Genomic DNA, 16,191 nt, shown 5'->3' with positions numbered 1-16,191 from the left:
TGTGTACGCATGATGGTTCCAATTAGGGGTACTTTTCAAGAAATGTCCATGGAATTTTCGAGGACAAAATGTTCGCGATTGTCCAAATTAGGGGTGTTTTGGAGCAAAATTGTCCTTGAATTGAAAAATAGGGTGTATTTCTAGGACTTTCGTCCGCATTTTACCGCTACAGTTTTTGTTATTGTCCTCATTTCCCCGTGAAATAGGGGGGAAATTCAAAAGCGTCCTTGAAATGGTAAAAATAGGGGTATTTATTTCGGGAAAAATGTCCACGATTCCTCATGATAAGGGGGTGAAATGAAAATGCGTCCTCAAAATGATAAAAATAGGGGAGGTATTTGGGGGCAAATTTTCCTTGATTTCACGCAAAATAGGGGGTAAAATTGCTGCAAATGTCCTCGATTCCCCGTGAAATAGGGGTCATTTTCAAATCCTGGAACAGTCATACGTCCTACCTTTAAATACAAACTGAACCCACCGGGGTTATGAGACAGTTGACCAATGGCAACAAGTGATCAGCCCTCCAGGATAAAGATTGTGACAGTAGGTGATTCTAATGTTGGCAAGACATGTCTTCTATTCAGACACTTTCTGGGACTGATCCCCAGGAAATGGTCCCCAGTGATCTTTGATAGTTATGCTGAGGAGTTGAATGTCGATGGAAAGCGCTGTTTGATTGAGCCATGGGATACAGCTTGTAGAGAGGTAATTATGTCACTGTTGTTCATATTGGAAAATATTTGTCTTCTCAAATTGGATAGAATTGAGTTTATACATGTACAATTTAAGCAGGAATATGAGTAGGATTTTGAGATCCAAATGCACCCAACGGTGCTGCGAATAACCATACTTGTAGGCCTGCTACATGTATGCATCAACTGTTTGTTCACTCCAATAGCTCCCAATTAGCTGAAGCCATAAAACCAGCCAGGTGCGCTTGGTGGATCGACTCACCGGATCGCTTTCACCAAGTCTATTGCAAGGTATACTCAAGGGTCACTGATAAAATAAAGGCGAACTTCGCTATTCGAAGGCTCGCTATTCAAGGTTCGCTATTCGAAGGTTCACTATTCGAAAATTAAAAAGGTTCTCTATTACGAAGGTTCTCTATTCCGAGAACCTTTTTTCATATTTGGAGTAGAGAACACGGTGACTTGTTTCGGAATAAAGAACCTTTATTAGTTTTTGGAATAGAGAACCCATATTTGAATTCGGAATAGAGAACCTTTTTTCATAATCGGAATAGAGAACCTTTCTGTTTTCAGAATAGAGAACCTGTTTGTGTTTTGGCAATTTTCGGATTGGAGAACCTTCGTAATAGAGAACTGTTTTTTTGGAATAGCGGAGCTTTAATTACATTCGGAATAGCGAATGGTAAAATTACACGTTCGGAAAAGTGAACCTTCGGAATAGCAAACCTTCGGAATGGCGGACCATCGGTATAGAGAGAGGACCCCAAATAAAGGACCATTGAAGTTATTGGTTTATTTGGTTGCACCCAATAAAACTTAGCTGGCTAAATTATTCATCTCAGTTTGATAAGAAAGAAAGAACAGTTTACCAACCAACCCAAAGTGTTACAATTAAACAAGACAACAAATAAAAGACAAATCCCAACTGGCACACAGCCTAATTTATGAAAAAAAGCAGGGGAATGTGTCGGCATGGGATTCGAACCCATGACCTTCCGATTTCTAGACAGACGCTCTATCCATTATGCCACCAGCTCCCACTGATAAACGGTCGTTAAAACTGGATCTAATGTAAGCAGTTAAGGTATATACAATACTAAGATGTACATTGTACAACCAGTGGTAGTGCCAGGAATGTTTTTTGGGGGATGGGGTAAAGAGAATTTCAGGGAGGGGCAAAATCAACAAATGTTGTGCAAAATTGCCGCAAAAAGTGGAAATTTTCATAATTTGGGATTTTTACTGGGGGGGACAACAGGGGGGCAAGAGTTCTGACTGGGGGAATTTCCCCCCATGCCCCCTTCACAGTACTATGTATTTACATTATGCAGAGTAATAATGAGGTCATGATTTTTTTTGTTTTCTTTTTTCTCCAATCATTACAGGAAGGGCATGAAAGACTACGTCCGTTGTGTTATCCAGGTACATCAGTATTCTTATTATGCTTCTCTGTGGAGAGCAAAGTTTCCTTAACAAGTTGCTTTCAAAAATGGCTTCCAGAACTCCAGCAGCATGCACCAGGAGTGCCTTGTATTCTAGTTGCTACTAAAGTAGGTAAGGAGAATGTTAATAGGGTTTGGTTTTCTGACGCTGTCTGATGACATACTAGTATCATTGTCAGTTTATATAGGGTGTGGGGTGGTGCTCGCCTAAATCCATCAAAGGTCTACTTTTTAGTGTTAAAATGTGCCCAAATACAGTTCTAATTTGGACGAATAATTCACACAATCTCTACTATAAGACCAACAAGGCCAATTTTGATGGTTTTTAAAGTACAATGCAAGCTGAAAAGGGTCCACTTCAAGAAGTCCTAAACACCCCCCTCCCTAAAAATGCAGGCTTATTATGCAGTTGATCACATTGGAAAAGCAATGCATCACTTTTAAAAGAAATGAAGTGATGTTGTTGACTGAACCGTGACAAAGGGTACATTGACCCTGTCTGGGACAACCTCCTGACCCCCAGGAACCAAGGGGGCGCCACAGCATCATCCTTTTTGACGTCATCTACACCTGTGATGCAGGCTCGTAAACAGGGGGATGGGGGCATCCCCCATCCCCAAATGCCTTAAAGTCCCCTTTTTTACCCAAAAAGTCCCATTTGCAAGGGTAGCGAGTGAAAAAATAGGAGTTATTTACGCCTAAATTTGGACAAAAAATACCACTTTTTCAAAATCCGCCCCTCCCTAGTCGAAAAAGGTCCAAATTTGGAAAAAAAAGTCCACTTTTTCAAAATCAGCCCCCAAATAAATCCTGGTTACGGGCCTGCTGTGATGTCATCGGAGGTGTCTCAACAACATCACTAGCAACAACAAATCTCCAGAACAGTAACATCTGCTAAAGATGCTAATTGACCTGGTGAAAACGATCCGATGAGTGTACCAAATTAAAGTAGCGTAGAAGTTTAATTCGGTTTAAGTTAATTTTACTCTACACGCCTCAATTCTATATTGAATGTGTTCCTTGCTTCCAGATCTTCGGACCAGTCCTAAATGCCTTCAATGTATACCATACGACAAGGGATACCAAGCGGCAAAGCAGTATCACATGGGATACATGGAAACAAGTGCCTTGAAGAAGTATGGTCTCAAACAATTATTTGACAAAGCTGTAAGTCACATTTTTGAGAGGAAAATTACCTGATGAATATAATAATCAATATAAATAATCATAAGTGTTTACTGCAGGGGGCATAACCTAGCCCTACCACAGGGCCTTTTTTTTTCTTCTTACACGCTATACTCTGAGATACATTCTACCCCCCGAGAGCTGCTTAACCCACTAACTGCTGTCCCCAAGACACACAGCGGTTAGTGGGTTGTGAGCTGTCATTGGGCGTTTAGCAGTTCTCAGGATGTAGCATGGTGTCTCGGAGTATATATTGTGTAAAAAAAAAGGTCCTGTGGTAGGGCTAGCACAACCCTCCGGAGGTTGGTGATGACTTAGTTAAAGTTTGCATTACTCCAGATTGTTTTGTAACTGACTCCAAAAAAGTTGTTAAAGAGGTTTAAATCTGAATGAAAGCTCACATGTATAATACATATTACATGTAGTGATGTGGTCGGCACCGTTTTTTATTGTCGACATGTCGATATAATTCGTATACCGACGTCGACAGTGTGTCGACATAAAAAAAAATTCTAAAAAAAAAAAAAAAAAAAAAAATTTTTTTTAAATTTTCAAAAAATATTTTTGGCCAGAAAATCAAGTTATAGGCCCAAACTGACTTGTTATTCTAGGTTATTGATCAGAGATATACTGCTACTCAAAAAAAAAAAAATGCCAATTTTTTTACAAAGTTGAAAAAGTTGTACATTTTAATTACTTTTGTTTCTATTGAACAGCTAGCAATGCATACTAATTCAATGTGTCCCTGACTGTTCAATAGAAGCAAAGGTAATCAAAATGTACAAGTTCATCCAACTTTGTAAAAAATTGGCATTTTTTTTTTTTTTTTAGTAGCAGTATTTTCTGGTTTCAACCTTGAATAACAAGTCAGTTTGGGCCTATAACTTGCTTTTCTGGCCAAAAATATTTTTGAAAACTAAAAAAAAAAAAAAAAAAAATTTTTTTTGAAAAATTTTTTTTTGTCGACATGATTTTTTGATGTCGACATGTCGGCATACGTGCCGACGTCGACATTATGTCGACATAAGGCATGTCGACCACATCACTAATTACATGTAAGAAAAACATGTAATAAATGGCTAAGGAGAGAGAAATTGTACATCACATATTGTACAAGCATCCAACACAAAGCATGTTATTTGAATTTTGAACATTTTAATTGAGGGTGAGATATGGACAAGTGTCTGTACTATCAGCCGGGAGAATATGATCTGCAAGAGTTTGAGCCTTGGGTATGCCGTAGATGATTTTGTTTGTTTTTGTTTTATATCTTCTTTAACCTGGGACACTCAATCAGTTGAAAACACAATTAATCATCTGTTCTTCCTTGAGGCCCAGGGATGAGAATTCTCTTCCTCTCCCAAACCCCAGAAGCTTCACAAGAGGCTTTCTTTGGTTATCAATTTTCAGGGTTGTCAACCCAAACATATAAAAAACAAAACAAATAAGACCTAACTATACATGTATAATTGTTAATGATAAAAAGCAAATTATTTATGAAGAGAGATAAATGAAAATTCTCAAACTTTGACATGTGTGAGAGTGTGAGAAAGTGCCCAAATGCATGAAACTCACACAAAATGTGTGAGAGTTGATAGCCCTGCAAGTAGGTAAATCTTACCATTGGGCACTACCACTGGAGATATTTTTCCTTCTGATTTCTATCATTTTAAATTCATACAGATTAGGATTGCAATCAACCATACAGAACAGGGTGGTGTACATGCATTTACAGTGGGGAACCCGACTCAACCAGTTCTACCCGAGGTTTATATAGGTGCGATCAATATAAATTAGACTTATTTATGTATTAAATTTCCACAAATTGTCATAAATCATGCATTGGTTAAATGCCATGTAGTCAACCCTCCAGCATTTGAGTAATCTCATTAATTGGGGCCACTCAGGTTTCACAGTGTGTACACATGTGTGACCAGAGATTTTTAAAACATACCCTAAACAGGATTTGCCCTTTTGAGCAAAATACACCTATAAATAGAAATTTAGCGCGGTTTTGCAACAAATTTTATCTGTAAGGTACCAACCTTACAGGTTTTGGATAAAATAAACCCTTATAGTACATGTTTTTGTTTGTTTTCTAATATTTATGTTAGGGTGATGTTCCTGATGCAATGCATGCCAGGGAAACATGCTTTGTGAAATAGCGGGATCATTAAAATTACCCCTAAACACACTAACTTGTAGTTTTTCTTGAAAACAGGTGTTTTTGGCTCCTAAATGGGATTTGGGTGATTTGCATTCATTCTCTGAAAAGGACCCCTAATTTGTGTTTTTCTGGTCACGCGTGTGTACACTGTGGAACTTGAGTGGCCCCATGGGGAATAACACTCCCGTATTAGGCCCAAAAAAGAAAAGGTTTGTCTCAAAGCTCACGAGAAATTTAAAGACAACTGCTTAAATGCGATTTTTTTTTTTTTTTTTTTTTTTTTATTCCAGACTTTTTTCATGGTATTTTGAGAAAAAAGTATGATTTTCGCCGATTTTTTTCTGGAAAAAACTAGAAAAAATTTTTTTTGAAATAAAAAAAATTTCTGCATTTGTTTTTTGTCAAATCGTGGGATTTTACAAAAGTTCGCGCAAGCTTTGAGACAAACCTTTTTTTTTTTTGGCCTTAGGCTGTGTCACGTAGCAGAACTGTGTTGTATTTAATTTGTTTGTCCTACTATCAAAAGGAAATGAGCTTTCTTCAGATTCCCAAATCTCAATTTTGATGGAGTTAAGTAGGGAGTGCAGCTGTCAATCAGGTCACTGGTGGTTCTACAGGCCTGACCGACCCAAGCTTTATATCTTTTGACAATTTTGCATATGAAAAAGGGGGTTGGGAGATGAGCAAAGCTTATCGAAAATCTTATTTGTCTTGGTCACTTTTTATATTTTATTTACTCTCCTATGTAGCAAATGCACCTTGGTGTGAGATTGAAATGTCTACATACAGTGACCAGATGGTCACAGCTTTACAAGATCCACAGGCAGCAGATGTTGTGTTCTTAGTAGAAGGGGTCAAAGAGGTCAAATGTCACAAGGTCATTTTATGTGGTGCCAGTGATTTCTTTTGTCAAGTGTTTGGAATTGAGGTCGCACTTAAGGTAAGATAGCTGTGTGTTGGAAGTTGAATGTCGTAATGTTCATCGTATGCACTGTGTGTGTTTATTTTGTAATTTTTTTGAAATAGAGGCTTTGATAAAAGTAAGATTTCAAGATGTCAATGGCGGAATGTGTCATTTTATGTACACCATCAGTAATATTTATTTTGTCAGGTATTTGGGATGAGTGACTTTTAATTGTTAATGTAATACTACAAGGGTGTCTTTTACTAACACTTACGACACTCATAAGTCTCAAAATTGATTGTAAGTTATAATACCGTAAAACCCCGTCTACAAGCATATAAGGTGTTTTGATGAAAGCTAAAATATGAAACGGTTGTAAATATGCCAATAGAGTAGATTGGTCTTATAGTATTTGTGTGTATACTAGTATGCTTTTGTAGCGGTAATTTATTTTATCATTTTGTCGATGGATGGCGCTTTGTTTGATTGTTTTATTTCTTCTTTTGTCTGGGTTACTCATTCAGTGGATGTTTTAGGTATCCTCTGTTCTTCCATGAGGCCCAGGCGCCTGGATTAATTTAGCATTCATCAAAAGCACTATACATGTAAATGCATGTATAGTTTGATCTGCTTGTAACAGGCGGGAAATGTTAGGCTTTTATTACTATGCCGAAAAGTAGACCCACGTTAAGAGTGCTATTATTTGACTTGTCTTGTCTATATTTTGTGTGTTAAAGAAAGTAGGCAAAGTATAGGACTTGAATTAATAATTTGTGATGCTTCTAGCGAGATGTCACAAGACAATTCTCAAAATAAAATATTTTGATATTAATCCGCAATGCTATGAGGCCCGCCGATTACGAGCTGATCAAAGTATAGACAAGATTTTACAGTATATCATAACTTCAAATTCATTAAGGAGATTGACAATTGGTACACACCACAAGGATTAGGGATTTGAAACAGGAACATGATAAGTAAAGTTATAATGAGTAAAGAATAAATTTACAGTGGGTTACAATGTGTTAAAATTCATGGTGAGTTGATGCAAAAAAGCAAATCTCGCTAGAGCTATAAACAGTTCAAAGCCATACACCGCCATGCATAGAAGTCATAACCCTAATCTCACACACAGGGGGTATAGATTTCAAATGGAGTCACACATTGAGGAAATTTATAATGCCTGTGTGAAGTTTATGGTCATGTCTTCCACAGGGGTGTAGATTTCAACTGGAATAGCCCAGCTGGCAAACCATTGAGACTTCATTTGTCATAATGGATGTGTTTTGCAATTTTTTTTTAGTATTGTTGATTACATTTAATAACAGTTTTTGTACATCAGTCTGCATGCGCTATTGTATTCCAAATTTGATAGACAAAACCTGTTGATGAGCCTGAAAATTATTGACAACCCTTTTGTGGAGCACAACTATAGTTCTGCAAGGTTCTTCAGTGGTCTGCCGATTTGGTGCTGTTTATGCCTAAACATGAAAGTGAGGGCTCTGATTAGCTAATTGAATCACCTCATCGGCACCTCATTCGTTGGTTAGTTCTTTTTACCTAGTTCTTTTTACGTGCTAATCAGTAAGAGCAGATGGACACTGCTGAAGGAGTTTGACGAATACTATAATAACAGAAAAGTGTTATTTAATAAGACTGTCCTGTACAACAATTGGACAGAGTAAATAAATAGAGTGCAATCAAATTCTTATAGTGTTTTTAACATAAATCAATGATTTAACATGAATCAATGAATCATCAATGCCTAAAACTGAATATTCTATATTCAGGATGATGCAGCTGAAGTTGCTCCCCGACTTACATGGCCTGACATCAATGAAGGCAAGGTACCCGGGTTGTCGCGTATAACTGATATGAAGGATGACCAGGGTAATGAGGTGACTCGGATTGCCGTCAGCGAGGATATCTCATTCAATGCATTCTCAAATGTATTACAGTTTCTTTATACAGGTAAGAGCATAATATAAATGGTGTACGCCCTCTACATCAAATATCCGCTATGTTGAAGGTCCACTATGTCGAAGGTCCGCAAGCTATGTTGAACTTATATACCAGAGGGTTCACTATATTGAATATGAAGCAAGGTTTACTATGTTGAATATAAAACTAAGATTTGCTATATCAATAATAATAATTATGTCGAAGTCTCATATCATATTTAACTTACGGGCCTACAACAGAGCAAACCTTATTTATATTGGACATATAGCAGACCTTTCACAGAGCAGACCTTTATATTTCACATTCAACATAGTGAACCATTGACATAGCAAACCATTAACCTCAATTCTATTCAATTAATTAGAAAGGTGATAAATATTTATCAATGCAAGAATATCAAAAGTGCGTTTATAATTCATTGTACTTAATTCCAAAATGGTCCTGCTCCATTATATTAAAAGTTGTATCACTATTTGCTTTTATATACAGGTCTTCCCAACCTTGCAGAATGTGTCGATGGCATGATCCTAGAGGCACTTGAACAAGTTGCCAAGATCTTCTACCTGCCATATCTGACACAAGTGATAGAAAACATCCAAAATGACAAAGACTTGATGAATCCCAGTATCGGCACATATCTGAATGAGAGAATGGGACACAGACTCAAGTGTATGTTTCTTGGCAATGAAACATTTTCTGATGTCAAGTTTAACATCAAAGGTGAGTTCAGACTAACCTTTGGCTCTTTACTACAAGTAACTTGAAGAACAACTTGAGCAGTCAAGTTAGCTCAATCGATAAGGCGTTCGACTATGGTGCGAGAGGTTGCGGGTACGAACCCTGGCGGTGCCTAGTACGCTCACGTGGAAAAATTGAGTTAGCTTGAAATTCCCCTGGACAAAGGACTCACTGCTAATTTGTCTTGTTGTAACCCGTACGAAACTCGGGGAGCTGATCCTGGTTGCGATGGTTATTTGTGGAATGTCTAGGGTGTGCGCTTTTGAAGCAGCAAAGTCCCTGATGTTTTGTTTTATGGTTTGTGGAATGATGTGGGGCCGTAGTGGTCAGCGACAACCTGTAAAGTGTGCTGAGGCTTGTGGATCAACATCTAGTCGTTGTGCCTGCGCGTAGCGCACTATAAATCACTGCGCTTTTTTCTTTATATGTTAAACACTTTTCTTCAAAAAAACCCAATATGTCAAATTCTTTTGACAACTGTTGGATATGTGTGGGGAAGGGTGATTGAGAACTCTATCCCCTATCCAGACCACTCAAAGCTGACAATGGATATACCGTATTTCGTCAAATAGTCGCCCCCCCCCTCAAATAAACGCCCCCACCACTTTTTTCAACCAAGATGTTTCAAAAATGCAGATATTTCCATGCTATCTTGTGTAGTAAGCTTACCGAGTTGCGCACATGGTCGATAATAGTGTCAATAATTGGCAAAAATCTGGATCAGAAACCCGGAAGTGAGCCAGAAGTCAGTGTTTCTAGTTCATAGTTTGTCATTTTAGCGTGTGTTTTTACTTTACCTAATGATTTTAACGGGAATTATCGTTCTAAAATTGACCTTGAATAAACCCCCCTTGGGAAAATGTAACGCCCCCAGGGGCGTTTTTTTGACGAAATACGGTATTGAAAGAGCCGGGAAGCTTGAAAAATTGTGTTGAAATCAGTGAAGTGAAATCAGTGAAGTGAAAAATTGTGTGGAAAGCAGTGAAGTTTGTTTTGTTTGTTTTGTTTTATTTCTTCTTTAACCTGGGACACTCAATCAGTTGAAAACACAATTAATCATCTGTTCTTCCTTGAGGCCCAGGTGTATTCAGTGAAGAGAAAAATTGTGTGGAAAGCAGTGAAGTGACAGCAGTGAATGGAACACAGCTGATCACTCCTGATGTTGTGAAAATGATGGGGCATAGCACCATAAAAGTGCTTAAATATTACTTCAACTAAGTGCTCTTGAAGAAACATTTTTTAATTCTTAAAGGAGGATTTCGTGATCCTGGCATCCTCTTTTTATGACATTTTTCAGTAGATATCCACAAAAAAAGCTTATTTCCAAAATTTCAGTTGATTCCGATTTTGCGTTTGCAAGTTATGCATGATTATGTGTATTACACTGCTCCATAGACAATGAAGTAATTTCGTTCTGGTGCACCAGAACGAAATTCAAATTTGGCGATATTTTTGCTAAACGAATTAATCTGCAAGAAATATTTGGTACATAAACATTATGTAGCCAGAGGTATCCAGTGGTGTAAAAATCTCAACTTTTTAGGGAAAAGTGGGGGATGAGGCTGTGGATCACGAAATGCCCCTTTAAAAGTATTAAAATGAATTTTAAAAACCTTAACATCATCAAAAAATTGAATATCCTTGTACTTTCTATGTATGTGAAAGCTATCGGTGGAGTATTAGTATGGCAAGATATTTTTTGTAAGGGGAGGGGTCAAGCTGATGTTGACAACTCTTGGATGGAAGGGGCAGCAGGGAGCAAGCTTAGGTCCAAAACATGAGTGTTGATAAGATTGAGGAATCAGCTAAAGAAAATGAAATGGGTAACCCTGAAGTGCATAACGGTTTACTGATTTCTCATGAGTAATGTTACTGATTTCTTAAATTGATTTTTGCTTTTAGGATCCAGTATTCCAGTACATAAGGTGATATTGGTATCAAGGTGTGATGTGATGCCAAAGATGTTTGCTGACCAGTTTGTAGAGGCATCAAAAGATGAGGTACGTTAAGACCATAGAGTTTGACTGGGAGAACATGGCTCTGCCATGTTTGCTCATGGAGGAGGAAGTAACTCCTTGTTCTGCATACGAAATTTCAAATTTTAAGTCTGTTTGTTTATGAAATAAGTTGTTGCAATTTGTTGCACTACTTCAAATCGAAAGGGGTCAATTAAAGAGATGTAATTTGAATAAGTCTATAAGTGCTAATTGGAAAGAGGGCAAGACTTAAACACACTCTTTTTCTCTCCTGCACTCTTTGTAAAGAGTGCAGGAGAGAAAAAGAGTGTGTTAGAGAAAGACTGAGATATGGATGGAGAGTGAGAAAGAGAGTGACACAGTGCATAGCATGAGTCGTCCTATTGGGGGGCACTGACTATGATTGGGGGCACCAGGCCTGATGAAGGGTGCAATTTTTCTATGGGATTTTCTAAATGTTAAAATTAATTGGGAGAAACATGCCCCCTGCCCTATGACACTGTGACATTATGATGATTAGAGGAAGTTTTTTCCATACATGGATGCGAATATATGATTTCTTTATAACATTTCAATATTAGGCAAAAAAAAAAGGTTTGTCTCAAAGCTTGCGCGCACGTTTTTAAAATCCCACGATTTGACAAAAAACAAATGCGGAAATTTTTTTTATTTCAAAAAAAAATTTTTTTTTAGTTTTTTCCAGAAAAAATAGGCGAAAATCAGACTTTTTCTCAAAATACCATGAAAAAAGTCGGAATAAAAAAAAAAAAAAATCGCATTTCGCATTTGTTTTTAAATTTCTCGTGAGCTTTGAGACAAACCTTTTTTTTTTTTTTGCCTTATGTTATGTTACAATGAACTTTTGCAGAACAGGCAATTCTTACTAAAATAACCTATAATGCTCAGATTCATGTAGTTGGAGCACATGATGTCACACATCCACATCCAAAAAATCTTGACAAGTGTGTGTATGTGAAAGAGAGAGTGAGATAAGCAAGAGAAGGAGAAAAAAAGAGAAAGTGAGAGAGCATAAGTGGGAGAGGGAGGAAGAAAGGGAGAAAACATGATCCATATAATTTGGTCTTTTCCATGATGACCATTTGAGATCTTTTTATGTCCAGTGTGAAAATATGTGACCGTTCACGGCGAATGAGCCGTAAATTCCTCCCCCGGTCAATTTTGTTTTATTTCGTGTTTTAAAAAATAGACTTCAAACGATATCCAGAAGCGGGGTTATGGTTTGTTAAACTTTGCTCCTTTAATAAAATTATAGCTTTTACGTTTTTTACATGTGTCTCTTTTTCCACATTGCTGGCAATAAATATCAAACAGTCATAATTGGCGGTCATTTCAAATCATCCCCAAGTCAACAAGGTTTAAGAAAGTTCTCTCATTGTTAATTGTTGGTTATGCATACCTGTACAAAATACAATGCCTGGTAACCCACCACTTGAACAGGATTTAGCAAAAGCAAACAAAGACCAGAGCTATTAAAAGTTCTATAGCCATCTAAGGTAGAAGCTTATTATCCACTTCAACAATAGGATTATTGATTAGTTTTTGACTATCAAAATGAGACAGATGTCGGGCCAGCTTAAGTTACCGATGAATACGACCTTCGCACACATTTTACACCGTAACTCAGAATACAATTTAGGGAATTTACGGCTCATTTGTGCTGCCGGGTCACATATTACTTTTCATTACTTTTTCATTTCTTAGGTTGTTATAGAAGATGACGACAGCAAATGTTTCATGGCTCTTCTTGAATATATGTACACCGACTGTGCCCCAGTAGAAGAAGGTGATAGTCTGGGTATTCTTATACTGGCTGATAAGTATGGGCAAGAAAGACTCAAGTATTTATGTGAACTGCATATCATCAGGGAGGTTGACCAGACAGTTAGAGGGTGTATTGCAACATCAGAGATGGATGTCATTGGGCTCCTTCATCAGGCACAGGTGAGAAGTATAGTCTGTTCAGTCTGTAGGGTTTGAAAGTATCGGTCAGCGGAACACTCGAAAATAAAAGTGCTACCCTTGCTCATTCGTCAACCCTCAAAACAGATACTATGGTGTGTCTGGTCTAAGTTGAGAGTAATGCCGTGTTGGATTTTGCAGTGTCAGATTAGAAATGGTGCATTTACGTGGTTGCGTCGCTGGCGTATGGACAAATAGCCCTTAATAAACGCATGTGTATATGTCCTGCAGGATTAGGTCAGTGCGCATAATTTGAATCTGCCACTGCAAAATCCAACTTTGCATTACTCTCAATTGAGATGAGACGGAGTATAAATGATGTAACTGTTGGGAGCAAGTTTGCAACCCTAAAGAGCATAACTGTAAACATTTAGGAGTAATATTTAGGGTATTAAAATACCCTAAATATTACTCCTAAATGGCATAACATCACTTTTTGAATCATTGATGGCAAAAACAAAAGACCCAGCCAGAAATGGACCCAATTGTCAAAATGGCGATGACCCTGTATGCTAAAAATCCTACCCTGTTTTGTGTTTTTATTAACCCAAGTGACCCCAGAGTAACAGAATGGGGGAAACATACCTCAGAGTAGCCCTTATGGTAGGGGATTGTTGCATTAGAGATGTAGGGCTACCAAGAGCTGGGGGTGTGATCTGGAGAGGAGGAAATGTTCAATGCAAGTTCAACAGCATTTAGAAACATATCTACATATCTAAGAGAGGCCATGTTCTTAGGAGACACTTTTGGGCAGGTTATCAATTTTGAGGTTTTTACATATCTTAAGTATAGAGATATTTTGCTACACATCACCGTTTTCCCCAATAAAATCGGACATTCCTAATAAGCGAAGATATTGAGTTCGTAAGTTATGGTATTATAAAATTGTAAATTGAGATATCGACCTTTAAAAATATTATTGACAATCTTGAGAGTAGGAATTACCTTGAAAAATGTCTCACAAAATACAAGATGCCAGTTATGTTCCGGTCTGAAACTATCAGACAATATTTTAAACATTAATAACATCACAAATTCAAGCAGTAAACCCAAATTGTGAAAAAAATCACCCCAGGCAGATTTTTGGCTATTTCTCCATTTACGATCCTGCCCAAAAGTGTCTCCTTTTGACACGGCAGGTCACAATTATTTGAGAAAATAGGTAAATATTTCCAATTTTCAAGTCACCATTTGACAGTGTTGAAGACTTGTCAGGTGATAATCTAAATTTAAGTAAGACATTGGATTGTTTTATTAATTTTCCAAATCTGCCTCCTAACAATTATTGTTTATAATTGCTCCTTAAACAATATCAGACCAAAATATGTGAATAAATACATTTTCAATGTTGCAACTTTTTCTATACATTATCAAATAAAATCTTGTTTTTATCTTTTCATTTTTAGCTTTATAATGCCAAACAGCTTAGCTCATGGTGCCTTCATTTTATCACTACAAACTATAGTGCATTTAGTGAGAGGTCAGAGTTCAACCAACTGGATGGGGATAACCTGGAATATGTCTTAAAGAACCGTTGGCCACCTGCGTCATATCTTGAAGAAATGAAAGAGTATGAGGATAGATTCAGGAAAAGAGAAAAGAAATGCCAAGTAATGTAATCTTTCTCTTAAGGTAATTCTGTCGGTCCAACATCCGGGCTATCTCTAGTCTTGGGCCCAAACTGCATGTGGCTCACTGTTTGTTATGAACAACAGAAACCGGCTGTGAAGGAGGCTACATAGCGATGTTGTTGGAGTGGCATTCAATTTCGGAAAAACCACCACTCGACCATGGAATTTAATTTTAAGTTTGTCAGTATATAAACGGTAAATCAAGTAAGTTTCTTCCACTCTGAAGACTTTGAAACAGTTGTTTGATTCCACTGACTATTTGCGATCGAAATTTACATAACACCAATGACAGAAATCATCAACAAAAATCAAATCAGGGACTTGCTTTCACTCGACCCTGAGTCGCATCATCAACCAGAAGTGACGTGGCACGGACCGACAGAATATTAAGTTGATTGTTTGTCTCAAAGCTCTTCAGAAATTTAAATGATACTGCAGAATTTGGTTTATTTTGCTATGTTTTATTTATTTTTAATAATCATGACTGTAGAGGTAATGTGTGGGTCATGAAAAACTTGCTGTTCATATCCTGTTAGACTCATAAAAATATTCTCACTTGTGTCCCATAGTGGGACTGTCTATTGTCACCTCTGTCTTGCCACACCCATTGTGCCAGGATCTTGCTCAAAAGTTCTAAAAATATGTTTAAAACAAATATGGTCAAAATGTCAATTTAGACACAAATATGCAGTGTCTGACACAACTGCAGTGTCTGACACAACTGCAGTCTCTGACACAACTGCAGTCTCTGATACCACTGCAGTCTCTTGACACAACTGCAGTCTCAGACTCGTACTCCAGTGGTAAGTCTGACACTTTTTTAACATGTAAGTTAACATGTGAGCTAACAGTCTACTATAATATCCGGAAATATCCATGTGGCCTTGACAGGCTCATGTAAGCGCAGATCTAGACTTGGGTCAGTATCCACAAATATTGGATTAAAGTGTAGTTTTGTTTATCTATGAAATCTGCATTTCACTACAATGACTTTCTTGTTAACATATTACATTAGTTCTGAGATGCGTTTTCACTCAATTTTATAATGCAGCATTGTAATTACACAAAGGAAGTTTAAGATTTGTATGCAGATTTATAACAGGAACTCACAGTAAAATTGAAGTGGGTAAAGAGTACTCATAACCCCAGGGGAGGGGGGCACTCAAATATGAGAGTGTATGCATGCGTGACCAAATTTTTTTTTTTCTATTTTTTATACAAGTTTTCCTCTGTGAGCAAAATGATCCCCTAAGCAAGTTTTTTAGCGCGCTTTCCCCAAATATTTGACCCCCTAAACAAGTTTTTGTCTAATTTTGACCCCCTAAACAAGTTTTTGTCTAATTTTGACCCCCTAAACAAGTTTTTGTCTAAATTTGACCCACTTTACAAGTTTTAATGGATTTTGACAAATTGAACAATTTTTGTAGGTCCACCCCTTCCGGATATACCCCCATACCACTTTAATTAAATACAAATAATGACATGATGAATTCAGTTATTCAGAATGAATGTAA

The 16,191-nt window shown here is 37.4% G+C and overlaps 1 protein-coding gene across 1 annotated transcript; it reads left to right on the top strand.

Moving 5' to 3' along the window:
* The first annotated feature begins 488 nt into the window (after window positions 1-488).
* On the top strand, window positions 489-15,873 carry LOC140142839 (rho-related protein racA-like). The gene is made up of 10 exons (XM_072164854.1): window positions 489-705; window positions 2,078-2,246; window positions 3,165-3,301; window positions 5,003-5,096; window positions 6,236-6,426; window positions 8,181-8,361; window positions 8,842-9,072; window positions 10,993-11,090; window positions 12,789-13,028; window positions 14,453-15,873. The coding sequence occupies exons 1-10, from the start codon at window positions 502-504 to the stop codon at window positions 14,663-14,665; spliced, it is 1,758 nt and encodes a 585-aa protein (XP_072020955.1). The 5' UTR covers window positions 489-501; the 3' UTR covers window positions 14,666-15,873.
* Window positions 15,874-16,191: the final 318 nt, after the last annotated feature.

The sequence above is a fragment of the Amphiura filiformis genome, chromosome 20, assembly GCF_039555335.1.
Source record: "Amphiura filiformis chromosome 20, Afil_fr2py, whole genome shotgun sequence".
Lineage (NCBI taxonomy): Eukaryota > Metazoa > Echinodermata > Ophiuroidea > Amphilepidida > Amphiuridae > Amphiura > Amphiura filiformis.
The sequence above is the reverse complement of the archived record's forward strand: the minus strand, read 5'-3'. Positions and strand labels throughout refer to the sequence as shown.

Excerpts from the sequence above, each read along its gene's own strand:
- LOC140142839 (XM_072164854.1), top strand. The coding sequence starts at position 502 with ATGGCAACAAGTGATCAGCCCTCCAGGATAAAGATTGTGACAGTAGGT. Across the intron at positions 3,302-5,002 it reads AACAATTATTTGACAAAGCT|ATTAGGATTGCAATCAACCA; the intron begins GTAAGTCACATT and ends AAATTCATACAG. Across the intron at positions 5,097-6,235 it reads TCTACCCGAGGTTTATATAG|CAAATGCACCTTGGTGTGAG; the intron begins GTGCGATCAATA and ends TCTCCTATGTAG.